The 16,836-nt window shown below is 37.1% G+C and overlaps 1 protein-coding gene across 10 annotated transcripts in view; it reads right to left on the bottom strand.

Moving 5' to 3' along the window:
* The window catches only part of STAU2 (staufen double-stranded RNA binding protein 2), a 236,649-nt gene that overhangs the window by 204,348 nt on the left and 15,465 nt on the right, over positions 1-16,836 (bottom strand). For all 10 annotated transcript variants that reach the window (XM_075920513.2, XM_075920512.2, XM_075920516.2 and 7 more), the window contains exons 2-5: positions 15,583-15,790; positions 14,013-14,143; positions 9,074-9,233; positions 6,018-6,153 (exon numbers count right to left, since the gene is read on the bottom strand). In XM_075920513.2, the coding sequence (XP_075776628.1) occupies positions 6,018-6,153; positions 9,074-9,233; positions 14,013-14,143; positions 15,583-15,781 (626 nt within the window). In that variant the 5' untranslated portion in view covers positions 15,782-15,790. The remainder of the gene's footprint in view (positions 1-6,017; positions 6,154-9,073; positions 9,234-14,012; positions 14,144-15,582; positions 15,791-16,836) is intronic.

The raw sequence follows: 16,836 nt of genomic DNA, 5'->3' as shown, positions 1-16,836 counted from the left end.
TACCCTTGTACCTCACACAGAACACTTACAAGCACACAGCACTGTGATGCTCATAAAAGTTCACTCAAATATAGCCACATTCTCTTGATACAAATAATTAATATTTTACCAGACATGAAAAGAAGCATGCTAATTTTTTGGCCATGAACAGCCTGTGTCAATAGCTCACAAAATAACAACAAATGGGCCCTCAAATATCCTAAGTGTACAAAGGTGACATCAGTGTTTGAGCAGACTTCATGTCTGCTAACAATGAAATCCCCAAGAACTTTGTAAAAATTAATTTGTTTATGAGAAGGAAAATTCATTTGAGGAACAAACAGAATATGACTGAAAGCATAAGGGCTTATTCTCCTTCATTTAAAGTATATAAAGCTCTCTGGGATCCATTCAGATAAAGAGAACTATATACATGCAAGATTATCATCACTGTTTTTTTGTATACATCATACAGTACTGTATATTGTTTGGGGTAAAAAGGCTAGTTACTGCAAAACTCTTCAAAAGCTCGAAAATGAATCCTAAAAGCTACCATCTATAAAATTGGTGACATTACAAATGCTAGGAGAGGTTTTTATCTTGATTATAAAACCCTCTCTTTAAACAATGTGAAACTTTCGCAATTAAATGAAAGCTATTGGAAGGGGATATAGCAAACGTGGTAACTTAGCTACCTAAACTGAGAGCAAAGTATTCTCCCTGAGAGTTTTTAAGATTTCTATTTTATCACCACAAATAGATAAACATTTCACTATCTCGAAACTTGTGGATACTACTTTAGATGTGGAAATTCTAAAGACAACCCATGTAAGACTTCTCAAAATGAATCTTAGAGTTATTTAAGGGGGTCAAAAAACATGTGGACAAGGGGGATCCAGTGGATATAGTATACTTAGAATTCCATAAAGCATTTGACAAGGTCCCTCACCAAAGGCTCTTAAGTAAAGTATGTTGTCATGGGATAAGAGGGAAGGTCCTTTCATGGACTGATAACTGGTTAAAAGACAGGAAAAAAGGGTAGAAATAAATGGTAAGTTTTCTGAGTGGAGAGAGGTAACTAGTGGGGTCCTGGGACCCATCCTATGAATTGATTTATAAATGATCTAGAAAAAAGGGTAGAGTGATGATGCCAAACTGCTCAATACAGTTAAGACCAAAGCAGACTATGAAGAGCTTCAAAAAGATCTCACCAAACTAAATGATTAGGCAACAAAATGGCAAATGAAATTTAATGTTGATAAATGTAAAGTAATGCACATTGGAAAAAATAATCCCAACTATATATGCAATATGATAGGGACTAATTTGTCTACAACTACTCAAGAGAGAGATCTTGGGAGTCCTTGTGGATAGTTTTCTGAAAACACCCACTCAGTGTGCAGCGGCAGTGAAAAAAGCAAACAGAATGTTAAGAGTCATAAAAAAAGGAATAGAGAATAAGACCGAGAATATCTCATTGCCTCTATATAAAACCATGGTACACCCACATCTTGAATAATGCATACAGATGTGTTCGCCTCATCTCCAAAAAGATATATTGGCATTAGACAAGGTTCAGAAAAAGGCAACAAAAATTATTAGGAGTTTGGAACAGGTCCCATATGAAGAGGGATTAAAAAGACTTGCACTTTTCAGCTTAGAAAAGAATATGATAGAGGTCTATAAAATCATGACTGGTATGGGAAAAATGAATAAGGAAAAGTTATTTACTTATTCCCATAATATAATATGGTGTCACCAAATGAAATTAATAGGAAGCAGGTTTAAAACAAACAAAAGGAAGTTTTTCTTCACTCAGAGCACAGTCAACCTGTGGAATTCCTTACCAGAGGATGCAGTGAAGGCTAGAACTTTAACAGGGTTAAAAAAGAGCTAGATAGATTCATGGAGGTTAGATCCATCAATGGCTATTAGCCAGGATAGGTAGGAATGGTGTCCCTTGACTGTGTTTCTCTGGAGGTGGGTGACAGGGGAGGGGTCACTTGAGGATTACCTGTTGTGATCTCTCCCTCTGGGGCATCTGGTATTGGCCACTGTCATCAGACAGGCTACTGGGCTAGATGGACCTTTGGTCTGACCCAGTATGGCCGTTCTTATGTTCTTAATGTTGCAGGACTCTTTGCCTTCATGATGAAACTCTTGGAGCTAATTGCTAAGATCAGGTATATACTTATGCGGACGTTTGAATTAAGATACACAACTCCAGCTATGTTAATTGCACAGCTTGAGTCGACTTACCTTAATTTAAACTTTGGTGCCATCTCCACAGAGGAAGGTTGACAGGAGCAAAAGCTCAGGTCAACTTCCCTTATTCCTCGTGACAGTGAAGAGTACCAGAGTCAATAGGGATGCCTTTACTAGAAGCGCTAAATCGAACACCGGAAGATCAACTGTCACAGCATCTATCCTCTGTTTAATATAGACATAGCCTAAGAAAATATCTACATATCAAAGAAAAACCCACTGCTAGCTCATGCCACCCAACCCATGTGGGGTTTGGGCTGTAGGTTTGTTTCATTGCTGTGTAGACATCTGGGTTTGGGCCATGAAACAGCCCACATAGGTTATAATGCCAGAAGGAACTGTTGTTATCATCCAGTCTGACCTTCCATATTATACAGGCCATTGGAGTCCCCTGAATTAATTCCTGTTTGGTCTAGAGCAAATCTTTTAGAAAACATTCAATCTTGATTTTAAAAATTTCTAGTGATAGAGAATCCACCACAACCTTTGGTAAACTGTTCAAACCTTCACTGTTACAAATGTGCACCTTATTCCTAGTCTGAATTTGTATTGCTCTGACTGGTAGCCATTTGATCGTACTATACTTTTGTCTGCTACTGAAGAGCCCTTTACTAACAAATTTTAGTTCCACGTGTAGATACTTACAGACTGTGATCAAGTTACCCACACCATTCTCTTTGTTGAACAGATTGAGCTCTTTGAGTCTATCAATATGAGGCATGTTTTCTAATCTTTGAATCATTCTCATGTCTCTTTGATGAACCCTCTCCAATTTATCAACCATGAATTGTGAATACCAGAAGTGGACAAAGAATTCAAACAGCACTAGCACAACTGAAAAATACTGCAGTCATTATAATCACTGTATTCCTACTATAAATATTAACTAACTTACTTTTCAGATGTTAAAAATTTAAATAATACATATTATAATGTTCATGTTTATTTTGGCTCTCCAGTAACATTTATGTTCTATGATCCTACTGCTAAAAACCTGGCAGAGAATACATAATACAAAAACTTACGGTACAGCAGGTCTTTAATGATAGAAACAGTATAATATACAACTTACTGTAATAATAAATTATAATTATGTTATTGTAACATGTATATCACAGTTTCCTGTGGGACCTTTGCTTGTTATCAAAGGGCTAACTCAGAGCACCACTCTGGGCAAGCAGGTGTGCAATAAGCAGTTCCTATTTAGGAGTAACCTCTGTAGGCATTGTAATTTAAAGACACTGTTTCTGAGTCACAATCCTCCCCTCCCCCTCACTTCCTCCTTATGTCGGAAGGTGGGGTGTAGTAATTTGCAGCTGACCCACAGCAAACTACTATCTCTCCCCTAAGTTGGTGCAACTACTCAGTTCAGTGAGCAAAACCTAAGGAGAAGCAAAGGCTCCATGTAATTGCCATCACTCTCTGCCGTCTGCTCTGGGGGAGTAAGCAACCAGGTATCCCACGTACGGAGGGTTCTAATACCACACAGGCACATAGTCCTAATCTATCTAGGCAAAAAACACCTATGCTTAAACAGAGGTTTACCTCCCTTCACATCCCATCTTTTCCTCATATATGTAAGTGTCAAATTCTGAGGTCAAATTTCTGCTGAAGTCACTAGGAGTTTTGTCTAAATAAGGACTGTAGGATTGTCAGAGGCCGAAGGTTTATTACTGATTTTCTCATAACAATTTTACAAAAATAGCATGTCATCACCAATCCAGAATTATGATTTCACAGCAGGAGCCAACAGAAGGAACGTGAGGCTCCAAGGGAGAAGTCCTAAGTAAAACACAAATCTCTAAATGGAAAGGTAAATTAAAGTTTGTGCAAAGGTGTTCTTCTGGATAAAAAAAAAAAAAGTATAGGGTCAATCATGGATTTATTTCAAAAATCTGAATTAGGACAAGTGTTGCCTGAATGAAATCTGTGACATTTCAATGAGTTTCCTGAGTAGAGAAATAAAACTACTTTATGCAACACTTTTTTATACAGTAATAATTGTTATGAGCTGTACTATCTTGAGTGGTTTTCGTTGCACTACATCAGAAGAAAACACTCTACAATTCCATATTCTAGATTTTTTCCCTGCATTAAACTTAATTCCTAGTCTAGATAATTTTTGTCAGCAAAAGTAATTTTTATTGCTATTTTTAGTAACATAAGAACGGCCATACTGGGTCAGACTAGTCCAGTATCCTGTCTTCCAACAGTGGCCAATGCCAGATGCCCAAGAGCATGGACACAGCAGGCAATCATCAAGTGATCCCTCTCCTGTCATCCATTTCCAGCCTCTGACAAACAGATGCTAGGGACACCATTCCTACCCATCCTGACAAATAGCCATTGATGGACATAGCCTCCATGAATTTATCTAGTTCTTTTTCTAACCCTGTTAAATTCCTGGTCTTCACAACATCCTCTGGCAAGGAGTTCTACAGGTTGTGTGCGCACTGCATGAAGAAAAAAAAACTTTCTTTTGTTTTAAACCTTCTACCTATTAATTTCATTTGCTGACCCCAAGTTCTTATATTATGGGAACAAGTGAATAATTTTTCCTTATTCACTTTTTCCATATCATTCATGATTTTATAGATATCTATCATATCCCCTTTTAGTCTCCTCTTTTCTAAGCTGAAGTAATTATAAGAGTACTAAAAGACTGAATAAAAGTATTAATAAAAAAATAATTTCAGACAATACAATCATTTAGCAAAAGCAGGACATGCTACAGTAGACTGTACCCAAGCAGTGATTGAGAACATGATAGGCACCACACTTAACCAAAGAAGTGCTTTGTATCACTTTGGATACAAAGAGGAGAGAGAATTCCTTTGGATAAGTTAGAAACGTTAACCAAACCTTCAACACCTTTTATCCATAAAGAGAGTAGGTATGATGCAATTCCTTTGAAGTAAAGAAGATTGAAAAGGAATAGGGACTCCGTGCATCTGAGGTCCAGCTAAACGACAGAAAGTAATCTTTTTTTAAGTTTAGCTCTAAATACTAACTTTAATGAACTATTAAGTCTCTCATTATATCCAGACAAGGAAGTATTAGGATGCTTACTTTGTTGCCACCCATTTAACTTTTACAAGTCTCCTAAAAATGGACAGAGTAGCTCAAAAAAGAAAACCATTACTCTGAAACAATGGTTGCTATGGGGTCCTTCCTATCATTAGCAGAAATTATTCCATATAAGGAGGAATTAGATTAGAGGATTTTAAAATGTAGAATAAAGTTATTATTAATAAATCAAAAGTTATCAGGTAGCAGCATTTGTGAATTGAAGAACTGAGATACTTGTGCCTGAAGAAAGCTATAAACATCTACTGGAGATGGGAGGATAGCTCCACAGCATGGTAACTTTTCAGATGGAGCCCTCCCAATCTTATCTGCCTCCAAGAGAAAGGGGAGTTTTTCACATTCAAAGCAATCCTACAACAGCTAAGATATCAGCAATGATAAGCAACACTTTTATAGCGAGTTAACAATCTGATTCATGGCTCTCCAGTACAGATGGAATTCTAGTTCCAATCTACATTTAACAAAAATCATTACAAATTTTACCCATGCTTTGGTCCCCTTGATATCCTTGGGCATTTGTCATTTTAAACATGTATTGCTAATAAGTAAGTGTTTCTAAGCTGCAATTCTTATCCTCTACTTGCTAAGAATTTTATTTACATTGCACTAGTCTATAAAATTTAAGGAAATTTGGTATCTATTTAAGCAAAAGAGAAGGAACAGCAAACAACAGAAAACATACAAACCTCTGATTGTACATGCCCCGGAAGTTATAATTTGCTCTATAGTTTGGGATTGGCTTTGGATCTAGTGGTCTATAGATGGCAGGCTCTCCCCTTTTCATAGCAAGACCATTCAGCTCCACTGTTGGTGTTATACTGCCTGTAAAAAATAAGACTACATATAAGACAGCAAAACTAAAAAAGCAGTGACTAAAAAGCTGCATCAAATTTCAGTATAAAATGGAGGTACAGATCCAACTTTAATCACTGAATGTGAACAAGCACTTAAATAGACATTTTCATGTATCCTCTTGGAATTTCATCAAACAACTTTGTCCAAATGAGATTACTGTGATCAAATTGGTTAGTCGGATTTGAACAATCACAAGAATGCCTGTAAAATATTATGAAACTTTTTCAAATTAGTACCAATAAAAGAACGTCTCTTTCTTCTAGATGTCATTAAATAAAAAGATGAAAACCAAAAATCTTATACATGTTTACAGCTACTGAAACAAGATACCTGTACAGGTTGGACCTCTCTGGTCCGGCACCATTGTGACCTGACCGGTCCTGAAGGAGGGAGTTTGCCAGACCAGGGGAGGTCAATTCTGCCCCTCTGCTGACAGACTCAAGGCTTCCCCAGGGTCCATCAGCAGACCAAGCCAGGCTCTGCTGCCCTGCCAGGGCTCCACTGCCGCTGGGGCTCTGCTGCGGCTCTGGATTACTGCAGTTCCACTATCACCAAGGCTCTGCTGCCCCCAGGCTATGCTGCCCCAGGACCACTGGGACTCCACAGACCCTGGGCTCCACTGCCTCCGGGCTGTCAGCTATCAACTCTTGGCTCTGCTCTCTATCACCGGGCTCCTAAGGCTCTCTGGTCCAAGGGTTCCCTGGTCCAGCAACATCTGTGGTCCTATCTACAGATGTTGCCAGACCAGAGATTCCCAGACCCAGAGATTCATAGATTACTGTAGTCATTTAATAACAATGTGACAGAAGTCAGGACTAAATGATTTAGTTTCAACAGATGAGAGGTTAAACACATAACTAACATTAAAATTAAAGCGTCGAGGAGTCCTGTGGCACCTTATAGACTTACTGAAGTGTAGGAGCATAAGCTTTCGTGGGCAAAGACCCACTTCGTCAGATGCATGTGGGTCTTTGCCCACAAAAGCTTATGCACCTACACTTCAGTTAGTCTATAAGGTGCCACAGGACTCCTCACCGCTTTTGCAGATTCAAACTTACACGGCTACCCCTCTGATATTAAAATTAAAAACTTCAATTTTAATAAATTAGTTTCCAGTTCATAAGTTTCTTGCTGTTTGCAATTATTTATTAACCAAACTTTCAAATATGAGCCTGCAACCCATCATAAAACACCTTATTTAAAAAGCAAATCCATCAGAGGAGTCAAATCATTTAATATAATTGTCTTGTTATTTATTTGAGAGGAAATTTTACTAGCAAATTATAAACCAAGATATATCCCACTCCTACTGTGAGAAGAAAAATCCAAAATGAGTTTAAATAGATCTATTCCATTACCTAAAATTATAATCATATAATATGCACATTAATCCAGACCCAGAAGATCAATAATTGTTGTAAGTATATACTAGTTATTCAAGTTTTATGTGGCATTGCTACAGGTTTTATGCAGTACTCAGGCAAAACTATCACTAGCCACAATTTTGATTTTTTTCCCTCAAATGAAGGACTGCACGGATTGCATAATTTATGTGATTATGAATTAAGATACAGAATAAAAATAATGGTAGCCACTAGATCAGAAGATACCTGTGCTTTGAAATAAAAAGTCTTAAAGGAAATGTCATATGAATGCCTGTAGATACTCAATAGATTTTTTAGCTTTAAAGGAAATTCTTCTTATTTTTTCTGTTATCCACTTTTCAATTAAAAATATAAAAAGAAGACTTGTCCAGAACTCCTACTGCCCATGTAATATGCTGCCACACCAACAGCCAAATACAAGGCCCTCCTTCCCAGGGTCCTGCACCTGTTTCTGCTGAAATAAACAGCAGAAGTCCAATTGACTTCAGTGGAAACAGGATCAAGCCCCAAGCCAGCAGGGTCTGGAAGAGTTCTAGGAGTATAGGCTCAGGCCTAAGGGAATGGAAGATAGAAAAGAAAACTTTACATTATTCACAAACAATTCCTTCTTCCAAGGCTCAGGCCATTATTGATGGGATCTGGAGAAAAGTTTGTCTAGCCCTCCTTAGTCAAAAAGACGGTTAGTGTCAAGTGAATCCTTTTGAAAGTGGTTGAGAGAAAGTAATGAGGAAAAATCTCAAAAGAAATAAAGGTATCTTTTCCCATTTCATTAATTACTTTTTTTCAGACAAGAATAAGTCATTGTGTGTGACTAATTGAGATTCATATGCACTGAGTGATACATTTCCTATGTCTGTATTTTATTTTCTCACCTACACCAGCATATTTTTCATGCAGTATTCCACATGCATGTAACATCTCTAGATGAGGGTCACATGTCTCCACAAATGTCCTTCTGATTAATCGAATAAGTTTGCAGAACTAGCTGGAAAAAATCATTTAGGTTGCTACAAAGGAAAATTGATTAGGCAGGCAATTAAGTACTGAGGTTTTTGTGCCAAATTCCACCCTGATTTCTACTTTCGCCTTCAGTGGCATTGCACATGGAGTAACTTGTGTAGAATTTGGCACTTTCCCTGAAAAAAGTGTCAAAATATTAATTTGCCAGGTTCGATATTCTTACTAACGTAAAGATGATTTGTTCAATCTGTTTCCTTTTTGTGCTTGCATACTATTGACCACATAAATTGACTTGTACTTTTACCCTCAGAGCTGAGCTTTGCAGAAGTAAATGTATTCACATGCAGTTAAGCAGATTCTGCTATAGCAGCTAAAAAGAATTACCATGCATTCTAATAGTAAAGTTTTTAATAGTATAACATTACCTTACCTTCCAGTTTTACTTATGCCTAATATAAAATTCTCTGTAAACCATCTAAGCCTGCTGTCTTCTGACAAACAAGAAGATTCATTATTTGAAAGGAGACAAATAAGGAACATACCTGGGTTATTATTAATGTTATTTTTGGGTGGCCTGGGAGTTGGTTTGGGAAGAGTCGTTTTGTTCAATGCTTTGCTAGCAGCAGCATGTTGAGCCTTTTTAATACTGCTCCCTTCTGCTTCCCATGTCTGCTCTCCAAGATGCAGCTGCACTGTGAACATCTTCAAAAACATAAAGAACAGGTAAATAATGGCAAGACTGTCACCAAAGTGAGTTAGAATAATCTTTATGAAGCACTACACAGATGGAAAGGAACTGCATTCCTTTATTTGTTGTAATACTTTGGGCCAAATTTTGCTCTGAGATGTATATATAAGGGTTCCCATTGAAGTCAAATGGCAAGATTTAGCCTTTAAATGTAAAAAACAAAACACATAGCATCACACCAACAATCATATATTGTGTTATAAAAGTCAAATAGTAGTAACTAAGTATCAGCTTGCTATTCTTGGAAGGATATTAAAATTAAATTTATTAGCCTAATTCTTCACAGTCTTGCATCTGTGTGATCATTTACATGAATGTAAAGGTTACTAAATGAAAATATAATCATTTTATACCCATCTCACATTGAGGTAAATGACTAAATCTTCAAGACAGTGGAGAACCTTACCTAATGAGCGTCATAGAAAAAATATTGTAACTCATTTTCCACACAAAGGTAAAAGCCCTCACAACCAAAGGATCTGTTCAAAAGTAGAAAGTTTCTCTGGAAAAACAATGCCGTCTTCTTAAATTAATTTTGTTTCTTTAACATGAGTTCTATAAAGCAGATTAGGAACTGAAATCACTCAAATTTAAGAAAGTTGGCTCGACTCACCTTTAAAAAATCTTGAGAATCAATAGTAAAGGACAATCTCAAACAAACAAACCATCAAAAAGTAATAGCCAAGTGCTATAAAATGTGAAAATGAAATCCTAAACATATTTAAAATATTTGGAAGTCATATCACTATCATAAGCATCTAATAATTGTGCCCTGTTTATATGTATACAGTTTTAAAATGTAGCTCTTCTAACATTCCTTCTAAGGGAGGATAGAAAAAGAAATGAATTAATTTTCTTTCAAATATCAAGGTATCAAACTACAAAGAACCAGATTCTAATCACACATGAATTGATACGTTAACTGCTTATCTTGACAGAACATTCTACTTTACCTTTTGGAGAAACACAGAAATGCGTACACATGAAACTAAAAGATGAAATACAATTGTTTATTTAATTTTTTAGTTTGCCTACTTTTTTTTTTTTTTAAATTGAGCTAAATCAGGAGCCACAAAGTTAAAGCTGGATACAAACAGTGGATTCAACATGTGAACGCACATGTCATAGCCAAAGAATACTTGTATATGCGAACAAGCATTTGAACTACAAACTAGGTCACTATCTGCCTAAAAACTAATTCTGAATTATGTGTGCCTGTACAAATTCATACAGAATTTGTTATTACCTCTCTTTTTCTTAAGCACAGTTCTGAAAATTTGGCCATGTATATCCCTGAGAATTTTAGTCCAGCTCTCAGTATTACAGTTTACATCACCAATTACTAACTTATTTATCTGAAATATACTCATAATTGCTGGCAAAAAAAGAATGCTCTTCATTAATTTAATTTCTATTAAATATAGGTAATATAATACTAACCTAGGAATGAAACCTTGACATATTTAAGATAATCACAATTAAACCAATGAACAAACGGATTATATACATTATTTGACAACAGAACTGAAACCTTATTTCTGGATCCAGAGTTAAAATATTTGTATTGTACAACACTGAACCCATGTAACGTTTCTGTGAAAAAAGCAGATTTTCACATTTCTATGAAAAACATGATTGATAAAGATCTTATGTCTAATCTATATATCTATCTCGTGCCTCTCTTACTAGCACAAAGTGTTACAAGAATTCAATATATTAATCAGAGTAAGGGCATGCTCAGCTGATTTCCATAGCTAGAAAACTGACTTTCACATTTAGTATGTTTCAGCCCATTTGATAGAAGTCTCCTGCAAACAATAATAACCAGAAAGAGGTGGAAATTTAATTAAAATTGGTCAGAACCATAATAAAGACTCAAATAATCAATTAGAGGTTTGGAGACCAGTGGCCCTAGATGAACAAGGCTTTTCTATGGTTTGATATGCATTTCAAATGATTTTCTGAGGACGTTTTTGTTCATAATATCTATCAATTATATTATGGCAAAATCCAGAAATTCAACACTTGTCATGATTTGTGTTCTTTCACTCCACTATCTTTGTCTTTACAGGGTCACTCTCATTTGACTATTGGTGGCTCTTTCTTAACTTCTCTTTCTTCTGTATGAAGAATTTTTTCATCGCTTTCCTGATCCTGCAGTGGGGCTGAGTCCCTCAACTCCCTCCCATTCCTTTGCACTTATCTGTTTTACTTTTTTTTTAAATTACAGTTTCTCTCCTAAAACCCCACTGGCATAGAACAACAGCACTGCAGACCAATCTGACAACTCAACTGAGAACAATACACTACAATAACAAAGTTCAGGCTCATGCTGGGTCTCTGGCTTGCCTACGTTCAACAGCACAGTTTCCTCTCACACACTGTTCAGACTTTCTGGAGGGGCAATCTCTAGAAATTTTAACTGTATTGCAAGTGAGTTCCTCCTTTCCATGGAACATCATTATTTGCCTCTTTACATTTGATCGCAACTGTTAACACTTACTTGCCAGAAAAAGAAAACCAGAACAGGAAGTAAAGGAAAACAACACAGTTTACTGGGACTGATGTCTGTCATATAGACTGCATGTATTACAGCAGATGTCTCTGAAATGTATGAAAACCACTAGAGAAGATAGCTAAGCATATGCAACAGGAGAGTAGCTCCAGGCACTCTGTGTCCAGGTAATTCCATGGAAGAGGGCAGCAGCAATTCATGCTTTTGGGGTATACTTTTTTTTGGACAGAGACTTGGTTTTGTTTTGCCAGTTGTAGAGCACTATGTTCAGTAACAAATAAATATATAACAGCTACTATAACATCGTAACTTCTATGTAAATATTTTCTGCGTGCCAAAGAATTGCAATTATGTCCGACTTCTTTAAAATCATCCTTGTTCTTTTTCACACTCAACTTTTCATCTGTTACCTGCACTTGAAGGGTCATGTCTAACTTAGACTAAGTTTTTCTTGACGGGGACCTAACCTTTTTATACCATATGTTTTGTAAAGTACCTAGCACCCTTTTGGGGACTATAAACATAATTAATAATTATAACAAATGACACCCATAATAGTGAACAGAGCCAAGCATCATAAAAAAGTTGTACACTTGCCTATTTGCTCGGATAAGCTTCTAAAACTCAGCTTCCTAAATCTATATAGGAATCATCGAGCAATTTTAAAACATTAGCCTCTTAGGGCCCAAATTAGGAAATCTCCACAAAAAATACAACAGACAAAACTACAAAAATCTAAGAGGCCCAAAGTATTTCATAAGCAGGAATTGTAACATATTTGTTTCATAAAACATATGTATTTTCATTAAAACCAAAGTGAACATTTTTTGCTTCCTGCTGTTTCTGGATTCCAACATACAGAAATGAGATTATAAGGATAACATAACACAAATCCTTTGATTATTGATTAATGTTCTTGGAAGATACAGGCAAAATGAGCCTTCCTATATGCACCTAGCATTCCACAGATTTCTGTGGAACAACAGTGGCATAAGTAAACGAGAACCAGTGGAAGGATTAAAGAAAGTATCAAGTAGATGTAACGTGAGAAAAAGCACAAAGCCAAAAGCCCAATCCCACAAGGTGCTGAGAATTGAAGTGCTTTCATCTCCCACTGATCTTGACAGACATTGAAGGTCTGATTATTTAGTTGCCATGAACCTTGTGCTGTCATTTGCACCGGTGCAAAGTAGGTGCAAAAAACTGCCAAACCAAAATGGTAGTGTTTTACACCCATGTTGCACTGGTTATAATGCAAATGCAAAGGGCAGCATTAGGAGAGCACATGCAGAACTTCTTGGGAGAGGCTAAGTGACTTGCAGGATCAGACTGCATGTTATTAACAAGAACTCTGTTCAGCTTCTCTGCTGTTAAGATGCAGAGTAGACCTTAAAAGGTTCTTGAATATAAAATCTGATCTTTGCTCTCCCAAGCTCAATATTTTAGTCATCTTTCTTGTGAGTTTGCCCTTAAGGAGGAAAGAAATCTGAAACTCTTTCATGTAGATATGTTCCTCTAGGTCCACTGCCATCTGAAACAACCATGGTATGTTCTCACAGATCACAGCTGACTATCAAAACAGGAGGGAAGCTTGACAAGGATGCTAAGATCTTTATATCAGAAGAACCATTGTCACTGAGGACCTTAAGGAAGGCTACACAGGATTTAAAGGAAAATACTGTGATAAACATGTTGTGCTTTTCACGTGGCGATATAATTAGACGATTTGCTATCAATATAACTAACTTTATGTAAACTAAGGAAAACTTATTAACACAAAACAAATGGGAAAGTATTAGCCCAGCGCTCTGTTAGCAGTGGGTCTGCAGTGCCTTGAAATGGATCTATGTGAGATTTTGAGAAGCATACTGCTAGGGTCTTGGTGGGAAGGAGTCTTTGTGAAGCTCAGCAGTGAACCTCGCAGATGATTAAGCCAGGGTGTTCATGGACTCTGAAGAAACCTTGCAGAGAAAAAGATGAAGGCCAAGAAGTATAATCTCAAGGCCAGGGGTAAGTGAGGCAGACGGCAATGATATAAAGATCTTCAGGGCTTTAAGAGTGACACAGAACAACTTCCTAAACACCATTACACAAACAAAGCAAAACAAATCCCTTGCACTATAAACCTGATTGTGTTTGGCAAGTGCACTTGTTCAAACCATGACATTAGCTGTTCATAACTTAAGGTATGCCTCATAACCTGGAACTGTAACCTTACCTTGGCATGAGCAGGCCCTCTTTCATTCAGAAGTTTATACAGGGGTTGAATTCTATTGAAACGGGCTAACTCATTTACCAGACACATTGGAGTTTTCTCTTTGGGGTTTGCCATGTTATCTTGGAGAGGAGCTGTAAATAAAGAGTCTGTAAAGTTTTTGTGGAGAAATGTATTCTTCACAACTTTGCAAAACTTTGCAAAAGTAGAAGTATGTTTAAAAAAGAAAAATACTTTGGCTAAAAAAAACCCTCATACTACACTAAAAATATGAGATTGCATTAATGACAACAAAACAGAACTGAGGTAATATAATGTTTAAATACTATTTACATATTTATAATTTGAGAATACGTCTTTTATTGTGGCCATTTCAATTACATGCAATACAAAAAAAGTTCAAAAATCTCTCAAATAATGAGGACAGCATAGTGGACATTTACATATTTTAACTTGTATATTATACCATGTCTCTGACTATTACTTTCTGCTCTGTACTCATTATTGGAGTTATTTTTTCTTTAAATGCAACTTCTAAATACAGCATTGGATAACAAGAGGGTTACAGAATACAAAGAACTTGTGATCCCACACTTGTTTACCCATCAAAACAGTAGTAGTAGCATAGAGGTTTGAAAGAATGTTGGGAAGAATGAGGGTCTCTCGCCAACTTTATTTCTTTCAACAGTTTTAGGGATTCTGTTCTGTTTTCATAAACCCAGATTCTTTATATATGTTTCTTTATTGTCTTTATTCTCCTGATCTTTCTTTCTTTCATCCTTGTATTTATCCCCAACGCAAACTTGCACTGCTGACTTAATTTTGGGTAACATTGCACTTTATTTTATACCCAATTGAGAACAAGAACTACAACAGTTATTAGGTTATAAAGGAAATGTCATTTTCTGCCAAATAGACTGAAGACATTTTGTTCTACAGAAGAAAAATGTACTTGATTATCTTCATGCTGTATTAAAACTTCGCTATAAAAGATCCATGTAGGACAGGGATGAGCAAATACTACACCATAGGCCGGATCCAGTCCGCCAGGGTTAGCTCCTGGCGGGCCGCTACTGCCAGATTTAGCTTCATGACCTCAGACGCTGGCAATCACAGCTCCTGTTGGCCATGGATCACCGTTCCCAGCTATTGGGAGCTGCTGAAAGTAGTGTCCTAGTCTGTGCCACTTCCCGCCACGCCCACTGACTGGGAATGGCAATCCACAGCTAACAGGAGTTGCGATTACTAGTACCTGAAGCCATTCAGTAAATATAGCAGCGGCAGCCCACCAGGAGCTAACACTGGAGAACCGCCGCCATGTTATTGCCAACCTCTGATGTAGGATGCAGCAGAAGAGTGTATTTTTTTCTGGACTTCCATATTTCTTAACAATGTACCATCATAAATCAAAATTCAGCTAAAGAAACTAAATTCTATAAATAGCATTTGAAACCAAAACATTTTTCTACAGAGTTTTATTTATGTTCTTTTGGGGTTTTTTTATATGAAAAATACATCAAGTGAACTTCTTTGCAAAACAAAAATAAGTATTCTAAGCAAAACATCTCCTTACCTGGTGAGTGGCTAGATGGTGCAGAATCCATAAGACCAGCTGTTGGACTGTTACAGCTGGCAGCTGGTTCTGAAATGGATCCATTCATTGAGGCCTGCAGACCCAGTGAACTTGCATTTGTTATAGATGGGGTTAGCACCATAGGGGAAAGGGTAGGTCCACAGAGGTTTGCTGTAGTCTGCATTTTAACTTGTGCCATTGTCTATCACTGCAATAAACAAAGATTTATTAACAGAGTACCTTCAGATTTCTGAAAGCCAAAATGGAAGTATTCATATCAATACAATTTTACGTTGCATTTATACATTTACAATGCAATTTTACATTGCATTTTTCATTGCGGCATTTATATAGCATTTTTCATGCAATATTAATAACTGATGGCTCACAATACCCCCATGAAGAAAGGGAAGAATTACTATCCCAATTTATAGATTAAGAAATTAGGACACAGGGAAGTTAAGTGACTTACACAAAGCCATATAGCAAGACTACACCAGAGCTAAGAGTACAATCCAATTTCCTAACTCCAAGTTCTATTCACCATCCTTCTTAAGAGACAGTGTAAATATGAAAAATGCTAGAATAAAATTTCATTTACAGTTTTGCTGGGGAAATTATCAGAGTCAGAGATTTTTGGAAGCCAGACAACATCTATGAAATTCATTTCCACCAAAACTCACTACTACAAATCTAACCACTTCCTGAACAAAATGCAAGACTCATCTTTTTGCCAAAGCCTTCTCATTAAGACGCAAGTGCCTGTATCAAAAGTAAACAGAGAAAAATAAAAACACAAAATAACTTCTCATTCCTGTTCTCAGACCAGAAGACAGAAAAATAAGAGTTCAAGGGCAGAGTGGAAAAGTAAAGTGTTATACAACTAGCACATTTACCCAGTATTGCTCCTGTCCTTAAGTAGGGGCTCAGAGTAGGAGACTGGGGGTGTAGGAGGTGCAGGAGTCAGGGCTGGGGGCTCTGGGCAGCAGGAGAGAGAGAGAGTATGTGTGTGTGCAGGATGGTAAGCAGGGGGACCAAAGCTCCCCCCCAAAAAAAAATTCGTATCAGGGTTGCTTGCTCTTCCTCTTCCTGTCCCTTTCAGGGAGTGAGAGCAAAGAGCACAGGCTCATCTGACTCCTTCAGTCCCCAGCCAGAGTAAGGAATGCAGCAAACTGCACTTTCCCCTCCCTCCCTGATAATGGGAAACATCTTGGACTGAAATGGAGATGAACGTAGGAGATAGCTGTGTAGAGA

Source organism: Pelodiscus sinensis, chromosome 2 (genome assembly GCF_052426305.1).
Source record: "Pelodiscus sinensis isolate ZL-2025 chromosome 2, ASM5242630v1, whole genome shotgun sequence".
NCBI lineage: Eukaryota > Metazoa > Chordata > Testudines > Trionychidae > Pelodiscus > Pelodiscus sinensis.
The sequence above is the reverse complement of the archived record's forward strand: the minus strand, read 5'-3'. Positions and strand labels throughout refer to the sequence as shown.